Source organism: Globicephala melas, chromosome 11 (assembly GCF_963455315.2).
Source record: "Globicephala melas chromosome 11, mGloMel1.2, whole genome shotgun sequence".
Lineage (NCBI taxonomy): Eukaryota > Metazoa > Chordata > Mammalia > Artiodactyla > Delphinidae > Globicephala > Globicephala melas.
Window position 1 is genome coordinate 51,562,450 of NC_083324.2, and position 13,265 is coordinate 51,575,714.

At 50.3% G+C, this 13,265-nt stretch overlaps 1 protein-coding gene across 2 annotated transcripts in view; it reads left to right on the top strand.

Moving 5' to 3' along the window:
* GLB1 (galactosidase beta 1) overlaps positions 1–8,038 on the top strand; it is an 89,605-nt gene extending 81,567 nt beyond the window's left edge. For both annotated transcript variants that reach the window (XM_030830059.2, XM_060307444.1), the window contains exon 16: positions 7,466–8,038. In XM_030830059.2, the coding sequence (XP_030685919.1) occupies positions 7,466–7,708 (243 nt within the window). In that variant the 3' untranslated portion in view covers positions 7,709–8,038. The remainder of the gene's footprint in view (positions 1–7,465) is intronic.
* The last annotated feature ends 5,227 nt before the right edge of the window (positions 8,039–13,265 follow it).

Below are 13,265 nucleotides of genomic sequence, written 5' to 3' on the forward strand. Positions count from 1 at the left end.
TTCTTACATTTTCGTGGGAGGTCATCCTCAGATGTGCTGGTAACACCCAAATTTTCAGCTCCAACTCACCACTTTTGAGGACCGGGAACACCACATCCAAGCACCAGGGTGGACCAGCTACCGGAGGCCTCAGAGGCACCTCCCACCCGATACATATAAGACAGACCCTTCCTCCTCATTCCCCTGAAACCTACTCTTCTGCAGGAGAAGTGGTCCAAGGACAAGGAAGGAAGCTGGACTTTAGTGCAGCAGTGGTGGGTGGCGGGGGGGGATGGAGAGGGGGCCCAGCTGTGGGAAATAATACCAGCCGACTCATCGTGGAGCACTCCCTGCACACCAGCCACTGTGCTGAGTGCTCACCTGTGTCCTCTCACTATGACTTAACAACAACCCTGAGAGAGGCACGGACACGACAGAGGTAGCCCTAACGGGATTTGGTGACTGATCAGTGAAAGAGGAACTGACTAGTAGAGGATGATCCTACTCTTGCTAAATCGGGTTCAGTGACATCATTTACTTTACTAAAAAGCAGCATGCTACTGTACCTTGAGGCCGTGGAGCTGTGTATCAGTTAGCTTTTGCTGCTTAACAAACCACCCCAAACTTAGTGGTTTCAAACCAAAACCATTTATTTAGGTCCTGATTTGGAGTGTTGGTAGACTGGGTGGTGGTTCTTCTGCTGGTCTCAGATGGGCAGGGCCTTCTAGTCAGGGAGGAGGCCCTCCTCCTGGGGGCTGGCTGGCCGTCTGCTGAGGCCACAGAGATTGGTCCACATCTCTCTCATCACCCACCAAGCCAGCCCTGGCTTGTTCATACGGTGACTGGCAGGGTTCAAAGAAAGAAGGCAGATGTGCAGGGTTTCTTAAGACCCAAGTCAGAATTCACATGTCACTTCTTCCATGTTCTTTGCCCAGAACAAGTCACTAGGCCAGCCCCATCCAAGGGATGGAGAAACAGACTCTACCTCCTGATAGGAGAAGCTGCACAGAATTGTGGCTATTTCTGCAGTCTGCCGTAAAGTCTTAGCAAGGTTTGACCCTACTTTCATTCTGAATTTGATGATTTTTTCCAACTTTTTTTGGCCTGATTTACAGTTATTCTTACCCCCGACAAAATCTACTATTTCCACCTCATTCGTTGTTTCTAGTCACAAGTCCTGTGAACTTGGAAACTACATAATCAGACTCCTTTGCACAAATATATATTAATTTAGTAACAAAACTTGTAAGAATTGTGTGTAAACAGGAGTAAATAGGCTCTGAGTGAAGGAGGGTCTCCTACAAATTTTAGTGCATGGACTTTGTGACAAATAGTATACGGCTGCCTGGAGGTGGTTTTCACTCCCCAGTTCCTAGCCTCATTCCAGGCGCGTGAGAACGCGTGATGACTGTCGTTAGGTGAGATGCTCCGTAAAAAGATCAAGCAATGGTGGCACTCTGGGGGAGTTGAGAAGGAAGGAATTTATCTCTGGGGTTTGCTGAGAGGAGGAAGTGACTCATCTTTTAGGCTAATATTCTGTGTTTTCATGGCTTCGATTCTATCTGGGTCCGTCCCAAAATACAGAGAAACCATAAAGTTCTTTAACATTTTTACTCTTAAGACCAAGGAGGAAGCAAAGGATTTGCATCAACTACAGACCCCCTTGGGGTCTGAAGGAAGGGGAGATTTTGTTTTTCCCCTGTGTACTTCATGGAGGTTTATTTAATGTCTTATCTCTCACTATTTTACCCTTTTTTTCCCGTTTTTTTTCCCTCCCAAGTTGGCACCATAAATACTCATGAATTGTGTGTGGTGAGAGCCTTCTAACCTTGAGAAATGAAACTTTGTCTTTTCCATGTTAAGTCCTCCAAGTGTCTAAATATCTTTTTCCAGAGTAGGACAGAGTCGACATTCAACCCAAGTTTGGTGTTGCTAAAGGAACTCCTGACCACATCTGAAAACTTTAAAGCTATGACTTAAACCAGGATTGACTCTTTTATTTATTTATTTATTTTTGGCTGTGTTGGGTCTTCGTTTCTGTGCGAGGGCTTTCTCTAGTTGCGGTGAGCGGGGGCCATTCTTCATCGCGGTGCACGGGCCTCTCACTGTCGCGGCCCCCTGTTGCGGAGCCCAGGCTCCAGACACGCAGGCTCAGCAGCTGTGGCGCACGGGCCTGGTTGGTCCGCGGCATGTGGGATCCTCCCAGACCAGGGCTCACACCCGTGTCCCCTGCATTGGCAGGCAGATTCTCAACCACTGCGCCACCAGGGAAGCCCCAGGATTGACTCTTTTGCTTTGCGTTCTTATCAAAGGGTTCTATTAATCTAGAGAATTTAAAACAGACAAGCAGACACATGTCTGTCTGACAACACAGAGTAGGTCAGGCACTTCCTATCCGTCATTGGAACTATTACCACCTTGGTGATAATAGCAGAGAGCTGGAGTCAGCCAGGGGTCAAGCCGTGGTCAGAGAAAGTCAGCCTTTGTCATGGAGATATTTCGGCTGGGACAACCACAGGAAGCCCCAGAAGCCACTGGGTTCACTCTACAGATGCTCCACCTCAGTGAGGCTCCCTGTATTAATTAAGAGTATGTCTACTTTTAGGGACTCCCCTGGCAGTCCAGTGGTTAGGACTCCGTGCGTCCACTGCAGGGGGCATGGATTTGATCCCTGGTCGGGGAACTAGGATCCTACAAGCTGCACGGAGCGGCCAAAAGAAAAAAAAAAAAAGAGTGTGTCTACTTCTAGATCACATGTGCCTACTCTCCCCTCCACCAATAATTTCAGCATTACTTTTAAAAGAGAAACAAAAATCAGAGTGTAGGGCTTCTCTGGTGGCTCAGTGGTTGAGAGTCCACCTACCAATGCAGGGGACATGAGTTCGTGCCCCAGTCCGGGAAGATCCCACATGCCGCGGAGTGGCTGGGCCCGTGAACCGTGGTCGCTGAGCCTGCGTGTCCGGAGCCTGTGCTCCACAATGGGAGAGGCCACAACAGTGAGAGGCCCGCATACTGCAAAAAATAAATAAATAAATATCAGAGTGTATATGTTTGTTTGTTTGTTTTATAAGTTCATTTATTTCATTTATTTGTTTTTGGCTGCGTTGGGTCTTCGTTGATGTGCACGGCTTTCTCTAGTTATGCGAGCAGGGGTACACTTCATTGCGGTGCACTGGCTTCTCATTGCAGTGGCTTCTCTTGTTGCGGAGCATGGGCTCTAGGCATGTGGGCTCAGTAGTTGTGGCTTGTGGGCTGTAGAGCGCAGGCTCAGGAGTTGTGGCACACGGACTTAGTTGTTCCGGGGCATGTGGGATCTTCCTGGACCAGGGCTCAAACCCGTGTCCTCTACATTGGTAGGTGGATTCTTAACCACTGTGCCACCAGGGAAGTCCCAGAGTGTATATGTTTTTTAAAATCGATTTTTTTTAAGTTTGACTCTTTTAAAGTGTTAATCAAGGGGAAAGCAAATATTGCATTGTTCTTCCAGTAAGCGGTATTCTCTAAAATTCTTAAGCTGAGAGTGGAGGGGCATGAAGTATCTTTGAGTAGGGCTGAGTCTCTCCCCAGGCAGAATTATCCTCCAGTGTTATTTACTGAGTCAACACTGGTGTATATTGAATGTCTCTCTGCTAGGTGCTGAGAAGCTCTCTCTGAACAAGACAGACTCAACCTTTTCCTTCATAGAGTCTCTGCTGGAAATAGCTGATAAACCAGTAATGAGACAAATGACCAAAATTTCAAACACTGACAGTAACTAGAAGAAAGAAATTAAAGGGAGAGTGAGTGATGGAATGGAAGGCCCAGAATCGAGGAGGGGATGACATGCTCCTTCTCTCCGAGGAGGTGATGATGGGGTGGAGACTTGAGGGATCTGAAGGCTTCAGGTGTGAGGGACACTCTTGCAGGCGCAGGGGATGCTTGGTGCACAGGTGAGCAAGCTTGGCGTGCGGAGTGGGGAAGTGGGGAGCTGGGAGCAAGGGTGAGAGGATGTGCCTGTTGGCCACTCAGGAGATTAGAAGCAGAAACATGTGAAAATTGTCTTATTTTTATGTGGCTGCTGTGTGCAGCCTGGTATCTAGAGTTAGAGGAAGTCCGGGGGCCAACCTGGGGGGGCAGCTGCAGGAGGCTGGGTCAGCGCTGCCTGGGACGTGCTCTGGAGCTCTGGCCATGAGGGTGGAGAGGAGCGGGGACACCGGACTGATGATGGAGTGACGGCCGTTCGCTCAGCTCAGCTGTGCTGCCCAGCACGGCAGCCACTGACCACGTGTGGCTCTTTTACGCTTACATTTGAATTAATGCAAAGTGAAGGTTCAGTTCCTTACACCAGCCACACCGCAGGTGCTCAGGAGCCGCTGTCAGGGCACACGGCGTCGCCGAGCTCTCCATCTCTGCAGACAGTTCCGTTGACCAGCGATGCCTCGGAGCTGTGTACCACGACCTGTGCTTTCCCAATCCTTCATTCCTCTCTCTTGGAAGGGCAACCAAGCCATCACAGGCTTCATCGAATGTCCATTCTGTTAAGGACTGAGAGTAGAGGGGAAGTTTGTCCTGAAGACTTTCATAGCTTTGGAGAATTAACCAAAACCAAAGACAGTGTAACCCTGGGTTTTGGGAAAGTTGGGGGGAAGGTGCCAGGCAGGATGCCTACGTGTTGGAGTCACTTGGGCAAGTTAAAAGACAGAGTCCAGGGACTTCCCTGGCAGTCCAGTGATTAAGACTCCACGCTTTCACTGCAGAGGGCACGAAATTGATCCCTGGTCAGGGAACTAAGATCCCACACGGTGTGGCACGCAGCCAATAAAAGAGTCCACGTGGGAGCTGAAGGCTTAAAATAGGCCACAGGTGATAATTTGCTGGAGAAAAGAATAACTAGAACAGGGCTTCCCTGGTGGCGCCGTGGTTGAGAGTCCGCCTGCCGATGCAGGGGACGCGGGTTCGTGCCCCGGTCCGGGGGGATCCCACATGCCACAGAGCGGCTGGGCCCGTGAGCCATGGCCGCTGAGCCTGCGCGCCCGCTCCGCAACGGGAGAGGCCACAACAGTGAGAGGACCGTATACCGCAAAAAAAAAAAAAAAAAAAGAATAACTAGAACAGATCGCGCAAATGAAGGAGAATCAGGAGAAAAATTGTATCACCTTTGATGTGCAGCTAGGAGTGACAATTGCGGGTTACATCCCTCGGTCACAGAGTAGTCTGGGAAGTGGGGCCACCACGAGTGTTCGCTAGTGGGAGTTGAACCTTCCAGAAACATGGGGGTAGCTGGAGAAGTGAAAGTTGGAAGAAGGACCAGACAATCAAAGGCAGAAACGCTCATCACCCTCCCGATTTGGTCCAGTCGGCTTCTCTGGGGACTCCCAGAAGCAAGTGGTACCCTGGGAAGCTCACGGGAGGCCTTTGGGGCTGTTGTCTGTGCAGTTACTGCACTGTTGGTTGGCAGGGCAGCGTTTAGGAGGATGAGCTGGACCTGGACCAAGGGTGAGCTGAGCCCACAGGTGCCTGGTTCTGTCAGTTCCTCGTTTAACCGTGCAAACCCCCAGCAGTGTCCCGGCTCCCTTCCACCTTCCAGTGTCAAGCAAGTTACTCCTTGCTCGGGGAGCGTTCTGCTCCCAGGGCCCCTGCTCGCTGCACCCTGTCTCCTTGCCCGGGTGAGTTGCATCCCCTAACCCTGGAGGGAGCCAGGGGAGCCTATTTCCACCCTGCGCTCCCAGGTCCCAATAACCGACACAGGGGACTCGGGACCCGGTCCCCAGCTTCCAGGTGGACATGCCCGGTGCAGCACGAGGGATGTGAGGGGGTAGCATCTTAGAAGGGACTGACCCTCAGCATGGCCGTGGCTGGGATGCAGTGTGGAGCCCCTGTCGTCCAGGCCAGCCCTTGTGTGCTACTCACCGAGCCCTCTCGCACTCCCCCTTGGAGCCCATCGTTCCCCCTCGACCGCAAAAGTCAAGTTCTGCTGTTCTCTAATACTGCGGAAACAGGGCGCTGCCAGATCTTCAACTGATAAAACCTGGTGAGGCTGTCGTTGCGTGTACCTTCAGGATGGATCGAGATAGCATATCCCGTGGTAAAAACAAGAGTAAAATAATTCTGAGAATTGTGAATCTGTCACCCTTTTTTCTAAATGACTTATCCCAACAGACAGGTGGCTTTCCATCACTGGCCTCCTTTCGTGGACCTGTGGAGGCCAAGGTCTTTTCACTGTGCTGGTGTGAGGGGTGCTGCCATGCCACGCTGACCACGGGCCAGGCACTGCCTCCTCCCACCCTCACTGTCCCCGAGTACCAGAGTGGGGACCCGCCCAATGTCACACAGCCAGCAAGTGGCAGGAGTAAGGTTTGAACCCAGGTAGGAAGCTGACATTGAGGGGACACCTGGGGTTAACCAGGTGAGAACTGAGTAGCTCTGCAGCTGGGTCGGGGCTGCAGGTGGCAGCCAGGACTGGGCCTCCTCCAGGGTGTCCCCCAATACATGTGGGCCACCGTGGGAGCGATTTTTATACTTCTCCCTCCCTCCCTTCCTTCTTCCTTCCCTCTCCCATCCTCTCCCACGTATTCTGTCTCTCCCCACTTGCTCTGTCGTGTGTGTGAGATCTCCCCTCCTTTGCTCTCTTTCTGTGTAACAGAAGGTGCCATCTATTCATCCAACTGCTAAGTCCCACCTGTGAGCAAATCCTAGCTCCTGCCTAGAGGCTGTGCAGACACACCTGCGCCTGGTCCCTATTCCTGAGGACTTTCTCCTCCCTCTCAGTTTTGTGGTGGAAGCAGCTTCTCCTACTCACGGAAGTCGTCTTTGCAGCATGTAGGATCCCCTCTGCTCCTTGAAGCAAGTCCCCACTCTCACTCTGATGCTGGTGTGAAAACTGCCAAAACACAGCAGGAACACAGACACCCGCCTGGGCGGCCCCCATCTCTCCCTCCGCGACCTTCACATCCTTCTAGAGGACCTGTGTGTCCCAGGCTGCAGGCCCCGTGCTTATCTCGTGCACAGAGGCAGCGAGGTCACCACCTGCCTGGAGGAGGGGAGAATAAAGAGAGAAAGCTCGTCTCCTTGAGGAGGCAGGGAGGCAGCTGCCTACAGAGGCGCCAGGCAGAGGCTGGTGTGTGCCGACAGGCACCTGACCCCTACCCCGCCCTGGACCCAGGACGAAATCCAGTAACTTGGATTTGTCATCCAGTGTCATCCAGTGATGACATGTGTGGTGCTGAAGCCAGTCAAAGAGACCAGACACATCTCTTCCTGAAGCAGGGTGGGTACCAGGGGCAGCTTTTGTGGCTTCTCCCACCCAGCCCCTGCCCGACTTGGCTGGACATCTCAGCAGGATGCTGGACCCCACGCTGGCCTGGCCTGGCTCTGGGCCTGACCTGTGGCAGGAGAATTCCTTTCTGGGGACACTGCCTGCCTCCCCGCCCTGGCCCCCTCGCACCAAGGCTCTCGCACTCCCCAGGGTGGTCAGTGCAGCTGGGTTGATGGTTTTCTCTCTCTCCAGGGTCAGGTGTGGATTAATGGCTTTAACCTTGGCCGCTACTGGCCAGCACGGGGCCCCCAGATGACCTTGTTCGTGCCGCAGCACATCCTGGTGACCTCGGCCCCAAACACCGTCATCGTGCTGGAGCTAGAGCGTGCGCCCTGTGGGGACGGTGGCCCAGAACTGTGCACTGTGGAGTTCGTGGACAGGCCGGTGCTCGGGGCAGCCAAGACCCACAGCCGTGTCCCTGCAGACCAACACTAAGACTCGTGACTGGACCATGTGTGATGATAAGGACTGTGACCCTTCGGAATTCTAGCCTTGCTCATACCTCACATGCCCCTTGGAAGGTCAGCATTCACTGGAGAGTTTGACTGGAAAATAGGTTAGGTGTGTTCTCACCTGAGGTTTCCCTACAGCCTGGCGGTGCCTGACGCACCCCTGTCTGGCTGCGTGGACGTAGGGTGAGGGTGGTAGCCCAGCAACACACAGAGGCATTTGCAGAGTTGGAATGGAAGCGTTCAAGGTGTTCCCGATTTTTATTTTGTACAAATCATGTAGTCTTTTTATTAAATAAAATTTGTATTCAAATGATCTTACTGTTTTTAATGTTGAGCAGGTATTAAATTATAGGTTCTGATTTAAATCATAACTAGACTTGAGTGGGCTGAATAAGCCACTTCACTAACTTGAGGTTGGTTCAAAGGAGTAGAAAATAGTCTTGTTTTGATCTAGTGGACTGTTGCTTTTCTGATCTTTATTTGACTTCCTTTCAAATCTCTGTGATATCTACTAGGTGAGCCTTTAAACACAACTCCAAATAATTATGCAAAGGATTGACAGTTGGAGAGCGTAGATAGGATGGTGCATCTGTACAGTAGGAGACCCCAGAGCCACTAAAGTGGTGATGCAGATCATGGTAAGTGGTGTTAAAAAAGCAGGTTGCCTTCAGTTGGATCCCATTTTGTGTGTTTAGACATAAGAGCTGCATGTATGCACACATTCAGCCCAGGCCTGTTCAACGTCAGTAGACACGTGAACACACGTGGACATGCAGAGACCAGGCGTTGTGTGAGATGCATGTCCTGCCCGGGGCATCCTGCTCTCAGTCCTTGGTCACTGTCCTCCACTACGCCCAGTTCTGAGCATACTGTATATTCAATCCACTCCTCCCCCACAAGGACTCAGAGGAACGTATTGTCCTCTTCCCCGATTTACCAGGTCACACGTCTACAAGTGGTAGAGATACGGTTTGAACCCCGGTGGTCTGGCTCTGGTGTCTAGACACACATTGCATTCGTCATATATCGACACATGCTCATGTTCCCACAGGAGAGGACCACAGCAACATAAACAGAATTGTCAGTATGAGCATATCTGGGTGGTGGGTGTTTGAGAGATTGTTTACCTTTTCTTTTTTGCTTACCTGTATTTTAAATCCTGTACAGAGAAGATGTACATTTTTTGAAGGGAGGAAGAAAGGAAAAATTTCTGATGCTCATCTACAACACCTTTTACGGGAGTGTGTTTTTCTCGGTCTCCTAGACATCAGTGATGACTGTCTGGGATTCAACAGGGAGTTTGGAAACTCTGGTTGAGCCACTGCCAGAGGCAAGTATGAGTTGAGACAGACCAGAACTTAACTCAGGACTGTCTTCCATAGCATCTTCTGCTGGATGTCCTGCATCCTTTGGATACTGGGCAGACCACAGGGTGAAGGGGTTGCTACCTGCACACACAGCCTCACTGCATCACTCTTTCTTCCACTACTAAGTTACTGAAAACTTAGAAAACGATACTCAAGAACTGTGCCTAGTGACACGTTTTGGGAAGATGTGAGACCATTCCTTTTAAAGCCTTACGTACATTGGTACATTTCACGTCCCCTTCCCAGAGATTCCCTGTCGTGGAGTCTCCAGAGGCTCAGGCAGTGGAGTGAAACCACCGCGTCAGAGCGTACATTTCCCTTCCATTCTCTCATCCGATATTCAGAACTGCACCCTACGATAGGCAGCGGTAAACCCGCTTCACAGATGAAAACATTTAAACGTCAGCGAGAGCTGGAGTTGGATTCCAATCTGGTCTGTCTCTGTCCAAAGCCAGAGTGTTTTGTCTGGTTCATGTGAGGGAATCTTTTAGGGTTCTCACCCTTGTCCGGGATGTCATGTTCTAGAAAACAGAATCTTGATACACACAAATGGTCCCACCGTGGACTCTTACCCAAACCTATCCGACTCTCTGTACTGCCTCTCAGGGGCATACATTTCATCTTCTATAATGTTGTTCTTAAAATACAATGCCCCTTCCATCATTCCTGATTTCTTAACTCTGTGGAAGGGTGCTACCTCTGAAAATAATAAGGGCAGCACCTTTATTGCCTGCTGTGTAAACCTTTTATATTAAATGTATCTTAAGCTGGTTTTAATATGTCAAAGCTTTCTGAGCAGGCCTGAGCTAACCCAACCATAACACTGACGTTCCTGGAACGTTACCATATTTTCAGCCATCCTTGTGAACATCGTGGCCTTTTCCTTGGTACCCCTGGCTTAGATGTTCCCCCGATCTGCACAACCTGCAGAACCTCTTGTTTTGAACAGAGTTATTGAAGTGTGATTTACATACCGTAAAATTCACTCAGTTTGATGAGTTTTACTAAACTTACACAGGTGTAAACCACCATCACAATCCAGTTTTAGAACACTTCTTTCACCCCAGAAGGTTCTCTAGTGCAGAAGATCTTCATTTCCACCCTACTTCAGGGAACCGCGAATCTGTTTTCCATCACTGTCATTTTGCCGTTTGTCAGGATTTCATGGAACTGGGATCACAATATGAAGTCTTCCGCGTCTGACTCCTTTCCCTCAGCATGATGTGTTTGAGGTTTGCCCATGTTGTAGCGTGATCAGAAATTTCTTCCTTTTTTCTGCTGAGGAGCATTCCATGTATGGACATCCATTTGTCGGTTATGGGCATTTGGATTGTTTCCAGTTCGGGGCTCTCATGAATAATGCTGACCTGAGCTTCCATGCACAGCTCTTCGTGTGGTCAACTGTTTTCCTTTCCCTTGGGTAGGCACCTAGGGGTAGAATTGTTTAGTCACATGATAAATGTATGTCCAACTTTTTAAGAAACTGCTAAACAATTTCAGAAGATCTCGTCTGAGGCAAGGAAGGGATGAAGAAGGGACAGAGTCCCCCTGGGTGGAGCGCTGTGGCACTGGAGTTTGTGCCCTCTGTCTCTTTATCCTGCTCTGTGTCAGGCTACTCAGTGTCTCTCTCTTTTTGTCTTTCAGTCAGTCCATTGTTATTTCTCAGCAAATCCAGTTTATTCAGAATGAAATTGTTTCGTGTTCATCCGGGTTTGGGTTTTTTTCATTGTTTCCCCAACAAGCGATAGGTCTTCTGTCAGATGACACACATAGGAAATGATCTTGTGTGGTCTTTGTTTCTTGCCTTATGAGCATAAAAGTCATTTCCTGAAATCACTTTTTCAGTCAATGCTCTGAGGGAGTCTGTCTGGTCTGTGGCAGAAGAGACGGCTCGGGTGGCCTAGTAGCTCGTGGGCTGTGAGGAAAGTCCAGTCGGTGTCCAGATACAGGCTGAGGCAGTTCTGGGTTAAGCCCAGCCTCTGCTCTTGGTCTGACTGAGCACGTTCCCAGGAGGGAACCTCCCAGGTTGTCCCCTGCCCTTCAGCCTTCGGGTCCTGAGTTTTGCTAACTAGACACCCTGCAGCCCTCTGTTGTCTATAAAAGCCCAGGGAAGATTCTCAACTGATTCCTCAGCAGACAGCTGCTCTGTACCCCCAGGGGTTTTCCACATGTGAGGAACCGCCCAGAAGCCCAGGCCTCTGAGCCCTCAGGCCGGCAGCACTGTCCCACCCCACCCCCGCCCCAGTGAAACAGGACAGGCTGGGGGCAGAAACGCAGGTGCGTGCGCCCGCGCCATCACTCACCATCGACGTGGTCTCAAGGAAGTGATTCGCTTATTAAGCCCCCATTTCCTCACCTCCTATGTGGGGTCCCCACTTGTGGAGTTTTTACATCAAAGGCAATAATCATAAAAGCGCCTCATAGGGCACTTGCCATGGAGCAGGGGCTTCCTGAAGGCTAATTGCATTCTTTGCCACCACATTCCTCCACAGAAGCAGGTAACCGATCATCTGGAAACCTGAGGGATGGGCAGGGAAGAAAAGCCACCAGGAGACACCATCCTTTCCCTGGAGCTCCTTGTGTTCAGTTCAACAGCTTGGCTCTTCTGACCGGGCGCCGTGCTTGGCTGAAGGACGCAAAGCCAAGGAGACAGTCTAGTATCAAACATGGACCCAGACCAGAAAAGAGGGGGGAGGCTCCACAGAAAGGATGAAGGTGCTTCATCCATCAGGACCCTCCAGCACTAGCCTGGCCTTGCTGGGAGAAGCCTGTGCCTACAGAAAACACTTGAAATCCAGCATGGACTTCAGAAACCTCAGTGTAGACCTCAGGGTCCTCCACTTCCTTAAGGCCTCTGTTCACCTGTTCTCAAAACTTAAGCAACTTTCTGGTGCCAACACCTTGAATTCCTAATCCAAAGGGCATTTCCCATCACTGCATGCCACACTGGTCGTGGTCTGTTGCTACACATCAAACTGCTTCAATACATTTGCATAAGTGGCATAAAAAACTATTTTGTGATGTACATGATTCCATGGATCAGGAATTGGGACAGGCACAGCAGGATGGCTTGTCTCTTCCATGACATCTGCGACCTCTGCTGGGTCCTGGAATCGTCTGGAGGTTCCTTCACTCCAGACGGCATTTGGGCTGGGATGTCTGAAGGCTGAGCTCAGCTAGGATTGTCAACCAAAGCTTCCATCCATGGCCTTCTCTATGCCTTCAGTAGCCAGGTTCCGAGAGGGCGTGTTCCAGGAAGGAATTCTAGAGCGTCCTTTTTGTGGATTTACGTCCATCCCACTAAAGTCTGAGAAGCCGGTGAGCATGAATTGAATCCCTTCACCCTTGGTCCGAGGTCCCGTTGGCAAAGCACTGTGCTTGCTCCAGAGTGGGTATGTTTAGCCTGTGTTCATGAGTTGGATTCTTTTGTCTCTTTTGCAGATTACTGGCCTTTAGGGGTCCCACCAGGTATTACCGAAAGGGGAATTGTGACTCTGAACATAGACTAGAAATCCACTGTGGGACCCTCCACCGGCAAGAGTATATGGCAGGGTGAGGTGATGGGAGTGTATACTGCACTTAAAGTCTGGTTTCCTTCTTTGTTATCTTTGGATTTAGATTCCTGAGCAAGACGTGCACTCTGTCCAATTTACTTCACTTTGGCTTTAATTTTTACTAAGCAATGGGATTTTTATCTAGGTAATTGGGCCGTTCTGGATCATCTGTCCTCTTTTCCATGGCCTTTGAAGTCATGAAGTGTCCCAAGAAGTGTCAGGGAGGACTCCCCGGGGGTTCAGGTCGTGTCCCTTTTAGGGTGGGTGTGCCCTTCACCTTTAACTATGAGTGGAGTGTTTTCATTTATACAATAAATGTTCATTCAGTACTTACTCTGAACCCCATGCTACTGAGTAGGACGTATTTCTTGCCCCTCAAGGAGCACACAGATGTGTGAATGGACGATGCAGTGTTTGTGGGGAAGACAATTCGAAGGACAAGACAAGCGTGCTGTGAACATTCCGGATCTAGTCCTGGACCTGTTGCGGAGCTGGGATTGGTCAGGGTAAGCCTCCTGGAGTGGAGCCATGTGGAGAATAAGAGAAGGAGAAAGGAATAGAAATGAAGAGAACAGAAGGTACTTCAGGGGGGAAGCAGCAACTACAAAGATCCAACGTC